General features: G+C 35.5%; 1 protein-coding gene across 1 annotated transcript in view; it reads right to left on the bottom strand.

Moving 5' to 3' along the window:
• LOC104285682 (protein diaphanous homolog 3-like) overlaps window positions 1-14349 on the bottom strand; it is a 185149-nt gene that overhangs the window by 94702 nt on the left and 76098 nt on the right. Inside the window, 1 exon segment of the mRNA XM_009884160.1 lies at window positions 10235-10364. Coding sequence (XP_009882462.1) covers window positions 10235-10364 — 130 coding nt within the window.

The raw sequence follows: 14349 nt of genomic DNA, 5'->3' as shown, positions 1-14349 counted from the left end.
TCTCTCATAATATCAAATACTTTCCTGAAGTCAACATAGATTTCCTGTGCCAAAAAAAAAAGAAAGAAATTAAGTCAAAGCTGGCAGATTAGTCTACAACCAATAAATTAGTTTTCATTTTATGCTACTCTCATTAACCTCCACATGTTGGATTATCCTTTCCTCTATAAACTTCCGTATCATTAAGGTCAGATAGAGAGATGTGTAATTGCCCAAATAATTCTTTTCTCCTCAGTTTCTTAAATATTCTGCAGTCACACAACATTACTTGGCAAAACTTGGTAAAAAATGTACTTACTAAACTTTTGCTTCTGTATCTCAGTAATATCAAAATGCAAAAATGGAAACTGGTATTTACGATAGAAGAATATGGTACTCTGTTTTTTTTTCTTTCAACAAATTTCTGTGGAGAGATTTTGCTCCCCTTTTCCCCATCCCCAGATCATTATTCTTGCTTAACATTAAAACAGTATTTCATCTAGTTTTGAGACTACACCTGTGTTATCTTAAATCCTAGAAATACTTCTCCAAAGCAAAGCAATAATATTTGTGCGCTATCTCATTTGTATTGCTGTAAACCTTCTGTAACTATTTGCAACAGATATTTCAGCTAGCATTTCAGAAATCTTATGTGCTGCCCAACCCGTGCGACAGTTCTCTTGGATGGTTGCAATCTCCAAATCAAGAAAATCTTCTTCTTGCCTATAGGTATTTCACTCCCCTTGTGCTATTCTGGCCCCTATATTCTGAGGGGAGACAGTGACAAAGCTGATCTCTAGCCTGATGCAGAAAAATATACCATATTATATTAAAAAAAAAATCTGAAAATCTACTGTCTACTGTTGCTTTTGCCATTTGAACTTCATACCGGACTGATGGACAGAGTTTCACAGAATGATAGAAAGGTTTGAGTTGGAAGGGGCCTTAAAGCTTGTCTAGTTCCAACCCCTTGCCATGGGCAAGGACACCTCCAACTAGACCAGGTTACTCAAAGCCCCTGGCCTTGAACACTTCCAGGGATGAGGCATCCACAACTTCTCTGGGAAACTTATGCCATTGTCTTTCCATTCTGACAGTAAAGAATTTCTTCCCAATACCTAATCTATAAGGTCTTCCTGGAGCCTTTTCTTTTCCAGGCTCAACAATCCCAACTGTCTCAGCCTGTCTTCATAGGAGAGGTGCTCCAGTCCTTTGATTGTCTTCGTGGCCCTCCTCTGGACATGCTCCAACAATCCATGTCCTTCTTATGTTGGGGGCTCCAGAGCTGGATGCGGTACTCCAGGTGGGGTCTCACCAGAGTGGAGTAGAGGGGCAGAATCACCTCCCTTGACCTGCTGGCCACACTTCTTTTGATGCAGCCCAGGATATGGTTGGCTTTCTGGGCTGTGAGCGCACATTGCTGGCTCATGTTGAGCTTCTCATCAGCCAACACCCCCAATGTCCTTCTCCCCAAGGCTGCTCTCAATCCATTCTCCACCGAGCCTGTATCTGTGCTTGGGATTGCCCTGACCAACGTGTAGGACCTTGTACTTGGCCTTGTTGAACTTCATGAGCTTTGCATGGGCCCACCTCTCAAGCCTGTCAAGGTCCCTCTGGATGGCACCACAGAGCTTGGTGTTGTCAACAAACTTGCTGAGGGTGCACTCAATCCCACTGTCCGTGTCACCAGCAAAGATGTTGAACAGCACTGCTCCCAGTATCAACCCCTGAGGAGCGCTACTCATCATTGGTTTCCACCTGGACATTGAGCTGTTGACTGCAACACTTTAGTGTGACCATCCAGCCAATTCCTTATCCACCAAGTTGTCCATCTATCAAATTCATGTCTCTCCAATTTAGAGACAAGGATGTCATGTGGGACAGTGAGTTCAGGTAGATGATGTCAGTTGCTCTTCCCTTATCCACCAACACTGTAACACCATCATAGAACGCTACCAAATTTATCAGGCACAACTGCCCTTAGCGAAGTCAAGTTGGCTGTCACCAATCACCTCCTTATTTTCCATTTGCCTTAATGAATAATTTACAGTTTACTGAATAATTCTCTAAAATTGCCAACATATTCTTGATGCAGCATTTAAAAGTAAAGTTAAATGACAAAATATAGCCTAAAAAAAACCCAAAAACAAAACCAAAAAACCCTCTGTATTGTCAGATGGTTTAGAGCACCAAAGAAATATTCCACAGGCAAAATATTAGAAGGTTTCCATAAACACTGGCAAAAGGCTGAAATAGGTATTAACAGTGGAATAAAATCTACTTGGATATACTTACTCAGTGTCACAGAAGACTGAAAAGACATTATTTATGCTTTATTTCTCCCAAGACCACATTTTCTCTTGTATTCTACAGCCATTTTCTGGCTTTCTTGCCTTTTTTTTGTGTGCTTTTTTTTTTTTTTCTTTGATTTGGGTGTGTGTCTAACAAGTGTGTACAATCCTCTTATTGAACTCTTTTTTTCCCCAAAGGTCTGACAATGCCATTGCCTCCTGACCCCTTGGACTTTCCCTTCTATAGCCAAAGCAAACTCCGGTTGCACACGTGAAAGAAGCAGCTACCTAAGAAGGATTTAATTAATTTTCTCCTATTTTGAATTCAAATATGAGCACACTAATGTAGTGTAATTGGTAAACAGTGCATAAGCATTTTTGTACCCAGTTCCTTAATAATAATAGTTCAATGGTAATACTACACAAGCCCTGGCCTGCTGGACTTGTAATAAACTTCTTTTGAGAACCTCCTGCGTCAAATGCAGCCTGAAACCACATGTCTCATTTTATGATGTACAGTTTAAGCTCAGAACCTGAAATATGGGCAGAAGTTGAAAACAGAAACACCTGAATGACAAACAATTCAATGATGGTTGGTTATCCATCACTGGATTGCTATGAAAGAAAGAAGTGGCTGCTAAGGCAAGGGGAAAAAATGACCAAGCAACAGGATATGGCACCTGCCACCACACGGGGAAGTAATATCTCCCAGTGTTGCATAGTACATAGCGATACGGTGCAGTGGTGGACTAAGAGCTGCCAAGAGGGAGAATCGTCTTAGAAAAGAAGAAATCAAATTTGGAGGAGGGAATAGAAAGATGACCCTTGCATCATTTGCAGCTTCCCTCACTGAAGAGCTCTTGAGCCTCATCAACTCGACCCTTGGGGACCCTGACCACGAAGTACTGTGATGACTGCAGTGTATGGTACATTCACAGCTAATTTAGGATATGATTGTTAATAACTAGCTGCTTTTAATATGCAGTGATAGTGATTAATAATTATTAAGACTGAACCATTAGCATGAAATGTTAATGAATATCAGTCTAGTAAGTTTAAAATAAAAGTTTTAAATCACCCAGATTTATCAGTCTTCTAAACAATCCCATCACTGCAATCTCTAACTCCCCAAGACACAAAACAGTCAGGGTTGGAAGGGACCTCTGGAGATCATCTAGTCTAACCCCCCTGCCAGAGAAGGGTCACCTACACAGGTTGCACAGGACGGTGTCCAGACGGGCTTTGAATGACTCCAGTGTGGGAGACTCCACCACTTCTCTGGGCAGCCCGTGCCAGTGCTCTGCCAACCTCAAAGTAAAGAAGTTCCTCCTCATGTTAAGATGGAACTTCCTATGTTAAGTTTGTGCCTGTTACCCCTTGTTCACATACATAGTTAGCTTCATACACAAGCCCACATATATATATGCACTTGCAACACTTCCCTACTCATTAAAATTAAGCTTTTTCACCTTCAAGATCTAGATACCTGCACAATGTATTCAGCTTTTCTATTCCATTGCCCTTCCTGCCATTTTAAGGTTCCTCTTGCAACTGATTTCTGCATAACCCATTTGATATATTTTTCTTTGTCCTTTAGCAGATAGCTACATTTCCCCCCTATAAAGTATCAAAAATATTCTATTTGTCTTAATCTCCTGAATGGTACATTTCTGGTAAACAGAGACACATATTTGTAGGTTAAGATTTTCAAGATTAAAAAACAAGTTCTCTTCAAATAATTTCAAAAAACAGGAGCCACAAAATAACATACTTTTTCAGTGTTGTATAAGAATCTTTCACACAATTTAGGCTAGAAGACTACTTCAACTCTAAATACTGCATTCATGGACAAATATTTACTTTATAACTTCCTCTATTGCTTAGTGCTCTATAATATTGCAAAAATTAATTGCTACAAACATTATATGTTTTCTCAGTCTTGACAACAAAAAGCAAGGAAAAAGATGTCTCTTAAAATTTTTTATTCTTTTTAAACAATGGTATCTCAAAACCATTTTTCCATATGGAATTATTCATCTGTCATTACTTTGTTACACTTCAGTATTTATTTTAAGGCTAATACCATTATGTTACAGTTAATAGGAGTCTTGATGAAAGCTAAATCAAACTGAAACTTCATTTCCTATTACTGTCTATCTCTTGAGCCATAAAATTTAGTATTTACTATTTTGAGCACCACATTTTTATAATCATTGTTATAAGCAATATAACTCCATCTTAAAGCATATAGTTTCTTCTTTCCCCACCAAGGAAGCCTCGTCCCAGAAAGGCAATTCTGCAACCTTACTCTTTTGATAGTTAGGCACATTGATCTGATTTCTAAATTAAGTTCTACTTGTTGCAGCGTAATTAAGTGAAATATTTTTCTCTTTATTACCCCCCCACCCACACTTCAGTCCTCTTCCTGATTGTGATATTCTGATCCTCCACTGTATTAACAATATGTCTTAATTTTATCTCTTCACCTCATTTCACCAGGACATTTCTGCTCCTAGTAAAAGTAAATCTTTACTGAAGTAACAGTAAATCTTTAGAAATGGGTACAACTGTTCCCCAAATAAGCAAGTTCCTTTACAAAAATAAGTACTGCATTCTTGTTCATAGAGTTATTTCACTAATTCTCATTTTGTCCAACTTTGATGGCAATTTTCCATGAGGCATAAAAACAAATTCTTTACTATCTATGATAAAATCCCTGAAATTAAGTCCATATATTTTTTAAGACTTTTTTCACTTGATGTAAGGAATGCTTAGTTTGTTTAGCTGTATTTAGACTAACTTACAAGAGTATTCAATAGCTCTTGTAAAGTATATATTGCCTTCTTTCCATATAAACTAAGGCATAAAAGATGTCTGATACCTCCCTTGGGTCCAGTTTTGATACGCAACCAACAGGATCACAGACAAAGAAACTAGAAGTTCTTATAGGGGGAGTAACAGAGTGAGTTTCACTCAGAGTATAAACTGTGTGTTTTCACTTAACGTTGATTCTTGCAATTCTGTGATTGTTACCACTAGATTTTGAGTTACAGCCCTGTGTGTACCAGAAAGTTGCAACATAAGTCATTTGTCACATTATTCTCTGCCATTCATGAAAATCTCTGAATAGCTACTTTCAACTGTATTTCACAAACCTACATACACAAAAAAACCCCAACAAATTAACAAAACCACAGGCGAATTGTATATCATAAGTGAAGATACCTACCTAATAGCTGAATTAATTAAATTAACATGTGAAAACGAACAAGAACACTGTTCTTTTTTCAGTACTCTGAAGAGCTCTTTTTACTCTCTTTCTGAAGAGCCACCATAAAAGAAAATCCAGGTAACACATAAAGAATAAAAACGGACCTCTAAAAATGGAACTCTGGTTGGTAGCAAGTGTCCTGGTTATTTTTCATAGCCATCATTCTTGAAAACTCTTATTTAAGGCAGAGAAATATCCTATACATAACATTAAGAAATTGGAAAATGAACTTTGCATTTAAAAAAAAAAGGAAGTCTCCAAAAAAAGACAAAATTAAGATAAAAGTGTTACCATGTTAGTTACAAACATTTTTCAAAGTAAATCTCTGAATGGGCTACCGTTCCAAACTACAAGTCTCCTATAAGAAGTTAGAAAGTTGTGTAATCTGCAAGAACCATCTGTTGATTTTGGTACTGACTGAATATAATACAGTATGCAGTAACTCAGGAGGTTTGTAGGGTTTTCTGAGAGCACAAAAAATCCCACCCAAACAAACACAACAATCCTGACTACCTGAAAACACACCCTGTGAATTTGTGACTTAAGACAAAACAAAAAGCCCAAGCAATGCATAGCAGAAAGTATATTATTTAATACTGCTGAGAAATTTGCTATGAACTTTGAGATGTTCTGTAATAAGAAAAAAAAAACCACTTTCATTTTGACATATAGATTGCTTAAAGCACATACATTAATATTATTCTCTCATGCTTTCCTAATCTTTTTAAACATTGTAAGTGAGGGTGTTCTTTTTTAACGAATATATATTCAACTTCACATTTACAACTTGTTTCCTAGCTTTTTAAAAAAAAAAAAAAACCCAAACCAAACTTACATTAATTACCTATGAAAAAAATGAATAAAGTTTCAAAAAGGAAAAAAAAATGGATGTTACTTGTAAAGTCACAATGAGTTAATGAATTTTAGAGGATGGAAAACCAGCAGTTTTATATTGCTATATGAAAAGAAGACTCTACACACTGTTACCTGTAAGGTCTGTGTAAATTAGAGTCAATCAAATAAAACAGCAGCCTGGATAAATGCAATATAAATCTTTAGAATACAATAAAATGAGAAATTAGTAAAGTGTACTAAACTACTAAAATATTTCTTGTCTGGAATACTAATAGAAAAGTGGGAAAGTCATTATGTTTAAAAGAAGAGACAGCTTTAATTACAAGAATCTTCAGGAACTGTCATATCAGTAAGCTCATTAGCTACAATGAAAGTTCCTCCTGCTGATCTAAGAGTACTTAAAAAACAGGATTTGTTATACTTCAAAGCAAAAAAGGTATCTTTAATTCATGTACTGTAACAGTGAATTAAGGCTACTTCTAGTATTACAAAAGTAGAAACTAAAACTTCAGCACATAATAGAAAAAAACAAATTAAATATCCTGAAGTAAACTACAACTGCATCACGTGTCCCTTGCTGCTTGCCTGTCAAAGTTGTGTTTTAAAAAAACGAAAATCTATTTTTCTAATACAATAATTATTTCATGTATTCTTAATGTTTTATAATTTATAAAATACTATACAATACATACTAGCTTCACAACTAACAGACCTTGTCACTGCTTTAAGTCTTGCAAATTATCTTAGCTTACTATATGACAATTACTGGGCAATATTTAATAAAATGAAAGGTGCAAAATGTTTTTTCTAAAAAGGATAAAAAAAAATAGTTGCTAAACATTGTAGTGTTCTATCATCCACTATTTTGAATCAGAAATAACTTGATGGGAAATTTTAAGAATGGGGAAGTACAAAATAGAAAAAGAATAAGGTATGCTACAAATGTGCTGGCTGATACAAGGACAGTCATGTCAAGGAAGAATTCTAAAAAGTGTCTTTTAAGTAACTTGTTTTAAGAAACTCGTAGAAGACTAAACAATCGCTTGATGGTGGTCAAACCAAAACCAGTGAGGAACCAATGCGCATAGTATAATTCCATTTTTATACAGTGTGTTTGACTTTTTTTTTCTGTTAATATTGTTCAAATGGCATGTACACATCTTTATATCACATTAATTTTGATTTATAATTTAAAGGGCACTTGCAAATAATACCTTTATGCCACATATAAAATGTGAAATTATTATACTTGCAGAAACGACTATGCAGACTAGAAATCAAAACAGCTCAATAAAAAAAAACAGCTTGCAAGAAAGGTATGGGAGAAATGAATATTCTTATCAAATTTCATTGATTTATTCTTGGGAATTACTTTTAAAGATTACTTCAGAGCAGAAAGTTCAGTGAAATCATGAAGGTAGTGGCATTCCACCACCTCTACAAGGCCCCTAACCTTTGCTAGAGAACAGCATTTAGAAACAAATAGTGGAAGAAAATAAAACTAATGTGCTTCACAGAAAATTTGAACTTTATATTAGTATAACACAAAACCAGATGAGAGTGATGTATTTCCTCACCCAACAACTTTGACCAACAATATACATAAACAGAAGCTTCCGATCGGATGACGGGAAAAAGACAGGCTGTCTGAATTCCTTCTGTACTATCAGCAGCCTGTAACCCCTAGATGTAATATTTGTGTCCAGCAGTTTTCCAAATTTACTGGAAGTCTGAACTGCCTCCAGTAAATACAATCCAGGATGGATTATTCTTGTTAAGCACTAAGTACTATTTCTCAGAGTGGAGGAGGAACTCTAAGCCCTCAATACCTAAATTCCTTTCTAACACCACCAGTATTTCTTGTGGAATAAGCACATTTGACTAGAGGAAAGATTTTTTTATTACTTCCCCTCTATCACTTTTCCTAGCAGCCATAATGATACCTCATAACATCTGCTGTGTTTCTCTGCTCACTGCAGAAGTCTCAAGGCAAATCATTCACCATCGTTTTTGGTCAACTTGTCTTCACCAGCATATAAATAAGTTACATCAGACCAGGTGAGTCCATTATGTTGGATATGGCTGATCACGACCACAGATTCACAGATTTTTTTGAAATGACCTTTTGGTAAGCTCAAGTAAAAATAGCCACTTCATTAAAAATTTACTGTGCAAAAGTTGGTGCATATTAAATCAACCAGCTTCATAAAAACATACTTCTGCAAAAGCACTGAAAAGTTTTAATAAAAACCCATAAGCTGTGGTCTTTGGTATTTGCTGGATTTGCCAAAATTCCAGTGCAGGAGTCGTCTTTCAAAACAAAATGGAATTTTGCAGGTAGGGAAACAAGTATAAACAAACACACTGATGTGCTAATCTGTTAAAGACATCCTAAGCCTTTGTCTTTTTCACACAGTAAAACTGAAATGCAAAATACATCTCATAAGGTACTGAAGTAAATTCAGTATATAAATTTGAAAACACAGTCACTGATTTCCATCCTACAACACACTGAGTGAGATCAAAGATTTATCTAGTCAATAGCAGATACCTAAAAAAGAACAGAAAACCTGGACTAACTGATAATTTTACTGGCTACTCTTTGAATGCTCAGTGTTTCCTATCTCAGAAGCTCTCCAGAAGACAATCAGCAGCTTCATATAAGATGACTGTCTATACTGAAATAATGGCCTCCAATAAGGAACATGTTAGCTTTTCTGGCTGTTATACAAAATTCAACCACAATACAGCCAATAACATACTAGCAATAATAAAAAAATCAATGGCCAGTTAACAGTGGGTTCTATGAAAATAATGCACAAAATACTGATTTTATATACAGCAGAAACTCCTTCTATTACTAATACAAACAGTCAGATAAAGGGCTTGAAGCTTTTGACAGCTACTTAAAAATACCTGAACTTCTGAGTAGTTATAATGCACCAACTAAAATTGGAAACTTTAAGAACCGTGATAACAGAAAGTGAACTCTGTGTGAGTGACCACTATCTCAAGTTCTCTACAAGGAGCAGGTTTTGCAAAGCTGTAGTTTGCAGCAGAGAGACCGAGTGAGGCATAAGAGTGACACTGTACAAAGCAATACAGATAAACAGTGATATTTTCCAAACTGACATAAACTAAAAAATGATTAACAGAGACAGCCCATCCAATCTTCTTTTCCTGCAAGAGTATGACAGTGCTGAGGTGTCATCAATTTCTAACTCCATGCTTAGTCAGTTTAAATTACTAAAGCTGTGATAAAATATGGAGAAGGAACTCTAAATTAAGAAATTAATTGCAAAAAATCTGCTGCTGCATATATTGAGATTTACCATATTCCATGCTGCATGATGAAGCAGTAAAAAGGAATTTCCCAGTCTTCCAACGCTACTGTTGCATGAAAAACACACACAGGGAAGATAAAACTGTTCTGATTTGTGTTTAAAAAAAAATAATCAAATGATGGTATGATAGCCTTTCTGCATTTCTGAATTAAAAGATACTGGGTGATTATACTACACTTACCATATAAAAGATTGAAAGATGGAAATAATTTAAGATCTGTTAATAGAAAAGACCTTTTAAAAGAAATCTACTTTGGACAGTGAGTCTAGAAGATATGTTAGAAGAAATGTAATGGTAAATCCTGTAGCAAATATAAGAAGACTGAACAATAAATATTACCTTCAAGACCAGTTGCAGCAGCTCAAATTACTGATCTATGCTATCGACTATTAATGTCCATTTTAAAAATAATATTAGTATAAAATAAACATCATCTCACATAAAATACACTGCAACGCACACCGAATCAAAACTTTTAGTTAGTTATACGAACCTTTACTAGCTTTATCTAAATGCTGAAAATCCTCAACAAAACTCAGGACATCCTGGTAACTTTCTTCACACACTTCTACGAGAAAATGGAGCAATGTTGTTTTTTGATCTGCCGACTTTGTGTCCTTCAGCTAGAGAAAAAAAAAAAAGAAATGTCAAAATGCTAAGAATAAGATTACTTCTGACTGTTTTGATAATTAATATATATTACTAATTGTGCACCCAAGAAAGGTAAGAATAAACTATCAAACTGGTACGGCTCTTTTAAAGAAAACCCTAAGAAATGGGCTGTTCCACTTCCCCCCTTGCTAAAAATCCCTAGAAAGATCACATTAAATATTTATGAATTATATATAATATTTGAATTCTGTACTCAAAACCAGTACACATTTCTCTTTTAAAAATGTAATTATTTAAGCAATATAGGAGCATTTGCATTACTGTGAATAGACTCATGAAAGTGTAAAAAAAAAAAAAAAATCAGAGCTAAATCAGCAAAATCTAACAATACACGGTGCACATACCCACTCCATGCCATGAGTTGCTTATGTGTGAAGTCTAGCCTAAAAATATTTATGCAGTGGAAGCTACAACCTCAGCCTGGACAAGTTCTTGCTGTTATCAATTCTCAATATGGCAAACGAGTTCACAGGCTTCACTGTTTAAAAAGTTTGACTTCAAAAATTCTTAAGCACAAGCTTTTCTTTCTGAAGCCTTTATACATATAAAATTATTTTAAGCCCAAACATTTTAAAACTTGCAGCTGCTTGTGCAAAAACACTAACAATGGACAACTGGCAAACATTCATATGTTCCTGTGGTAGTCTCCCGTTTGAGCTAGTCTTTTTAAATTGTCAGAGAGATTTTTAGAAATAGAAAATGACACCTCATATGAAAGTACTTCTTCATTACTTAAAAAATATTTCTGCATTAAAAAAAAAATAACAGAAAAAGTATACATGTACGTAGGCACATACAAAGTATGCACACATACTAAAGGGCTGCCACAATTGCACACAGACGTGCACATCTAACCATAAGGAGAAAAAAAATCTTTAGCTGAGTATTAAAACTATCATTGAACAAGTAGAAAACTCACATTAGTTTGTTTCAGCGTCAAGACTGTTCTTTAGTTTGGTTACCATGAAAAATAAAATTGATCAGCAATGTTCAATGGCATAAGAGTAACTACAGCAACAAGGCAGAAAGGAATAACTGCCTTCCTTTCCAAAGAGGGTTCAAAACCAAACACAGAGCTACGTGGGGTTTACTACTGAATAAGGAACTGAGACCAAGATCAATCCCAATTTAAATATACATACACATTTTTATTTTTATTTTATATATTATCGCAGTTTTCCAATGGTTGCAAATTTCTTATAAAGAGTTTTTTTTTCACACTTCTTGTGCTTCCCAATATCCTCAGAGATCACTTAAAGGGCGCTTTATTGATCTGATTTAAAAACTAAATTAGAGTACATTGTCTGCTTTTCCCATACTGTTTGTAAATTAAAATTGAGAATTTTAGATGGTGGATATCACTGCGGTTGATATTTCAAACTTCACTGTAAAAAGTCACCAATTACTTTCAAAGATCAAATCGATACTATTTTAATAAATATTATGCAATATATTCTTCCAGAACGTCTATGTTCTCCTTCAGGCGAGTGAATTAATAGGAATGTGAGACAATTTTCAAAATAAACAGAAAATGGAATACATATATATCAAAACAAAATAAAAAAAAAATATTCTGTGGTCATTACTGTATGCAGTGTTCTAAGTTACTCTGACTGTACTGGGAATGTCAGGGGGAAGTGTCTTAATAATTGAAACATCACACAATTTCTACAACATGACACTGCTTAAAATACACAGTTAAAAGTTAGTTTTAAAAATAAACCAGTGTTATAAACATGCATATGATTTTAATATATCAGTATTTAATAAATGATTGAGTATTAGCATACCAATATCATAGCTCTCTTCTGAGAATATGCACGCATGCTCTCTGATGCAGAACTATTACAGTTTAACGCTACATGATGCAGGGAGAAGGCAAGATATGGAACTGTCACCTGCAAAGTGGATAGTTCATATAGTTCCCTATGCATAGTTGGGCACCAATCAAGAAGAGCAGATCAATTGCGTATTCTTCAAATATTTCAGAAACCAACATCTTTGAAGGACAGAAGTCACTGCAAACTTCTTAATTTCTCAGAACCCCCACTGAAAACTGTTGTGCAGACCACCACGCAGTCTGCAATTTCCAGCTTTCTGGTTTGGGGCCCTGGAGGAATATTGGTTTAGGTGTTTTTTTTTCCTGTTTTAATACTAATATTTGTAATAGTTGAACCATCCTATTATTCTCAGAACAGAGGAGATTAAGTATTAACCAACAGACTACACATAGTTAAGCAAATCCCCAAAATGGCACATACATAGTTTTACCTCTGTGTTTCCAGACAAAGTGATCTGCCTGTGTAAGACACAATTTCATAACCAGTGAAGGTTTGGCACTCACGGACTTCCTAAATGAGGCCACAATCGGATTAAGTGAATTAGGAATTGGTGACTAGTACCCTGATACACATTAGACTGGATAGTCCAGAGTTACCTCTAAAATCCAGCTGTCCAATACTGAAGGAGGCAAGAAAAATTGTAATAGGAATCAGATCTCAACTCTCCATCAAATCTGCTGATATATTGGAACATCACCATGTATCACAAAGGAAGAAAACTGTGGCTGATGTGCTGATACCTGGGTCTTTTTCAGTATTTGGGATGATATAATAATAGAACACGATCAGATTATACCGGTAGTATTAATTTACTACAAAGGCAGAATAGTAAATGCAAACCACCAGAGATTCTCTCTCTGAAAAACCTGTCAACCTTCAAAAGAACAAGTAGTTGACTGTAGGTTGCACTTGTCCTAGAATATCTAGCGGCAGAGATCTGAAATTTTACAGACATTCTCTAAAGGTGGCCATAGTTGCTCCGCCTCCCAGCAAACCTAAAGTTGGTCTTCACAGAATGGTTTGGCTTGGAAGGGACTTTTACAGATCATCTAGTACAACGTCCCTGCCATGGGCAGGGACATCAATACGCTCATATTCGACAACCATTAAGGCTGCATTATCTTCCCCAAAGAAAAGTCTTTAAGCACTGCGGTCTGGTATTCACAAGCTAGCAATTTGAAGTGATGCCAAATCAAATATATGTGAAATCTCTGTCATTGGAACTTTATTTTTTTTATTTGCACATTTCTTATGCAAATGAAACATATTGAGTACTACGACATATGCTTATGCATAATTAATGAACTTCTGGAAGGAGTAAATCAGTATCACTACTTCTAATCATATAACAATACATGTCAAAATTATACTGTACTAAACATTTTGACCACAGGGAGCAAATTACCTTTTCTGGTACTTATAGCTTTGTATCTACTTCGCTTACAGACTATTGGTAGTGATCAGCATTTCTCTTGAGCAGAGGGTTGGACTAGATGCCTACTGATGTCCCTTCCCCCCTGAATTATTCCATGATTCTAAGTAACAGACCCTACATTTCCCAACTAGTTAACTAAACACTCTATTCCATATTATTTATTTTAGCTCTTAATTTGGCCTCGTGGTGAATCTGTAAATTATTAGTATACCTGGATTTCAAAAGCTTTCCACAATCCTCCTCATGATCAAGTTCTTAATTATCTTTGCAGTTAGAAAGCTTTCTTAGCTTTTAAGCAAACTTCTTTTGTTACCAGCAAAGCCATTTATTCCATCTCCTACTGTAGCTACGTAGAAAACAAATGTTCAAGTGCCTTCTTTATTACAAACTAATAACAAAATGGACAGTTACGTACTCCTCATGTTCCCGTCCTTTCATTCCTAAACTGAATACACCCAAATGTTTTTTTCTCAATTTAGAATTCTTACATTTTACTATCATCTGGATTCTTACTATTCAGTCTATATATTTTATGCGGTAATTCAGACAACACTTCACCTAAAACCTTATCAGCACCAAGTAAGCAGTAGATAATCACCATCTTCATAATACGTAGAAGGTCCACTAAAAGAGACATTTTTTCCTCTCCAACAGAATGTT

The sequence above is a fragment of the Charadrius vociferus genome, unplaced genomic scaffold (genome assembly GCF_000708025.1).
Source record: "Charadrius vociferus isolate BGI_N301 unplaced genomic scaffold, ASM70802v2 scaffold314, whole genome shotgun sequence".
Lineage (NCBI taxonomy): Eukaryota > Metazoa > Chordata > Aves > Charadriiformes > Charadriidae > Charadrius > Charadrius vociferus.
The sequence above is the reverse complement of the archived record's forward strand: the minus strand, read 5'-3'. Positions and strand labels throughout refer to the sequence as shown.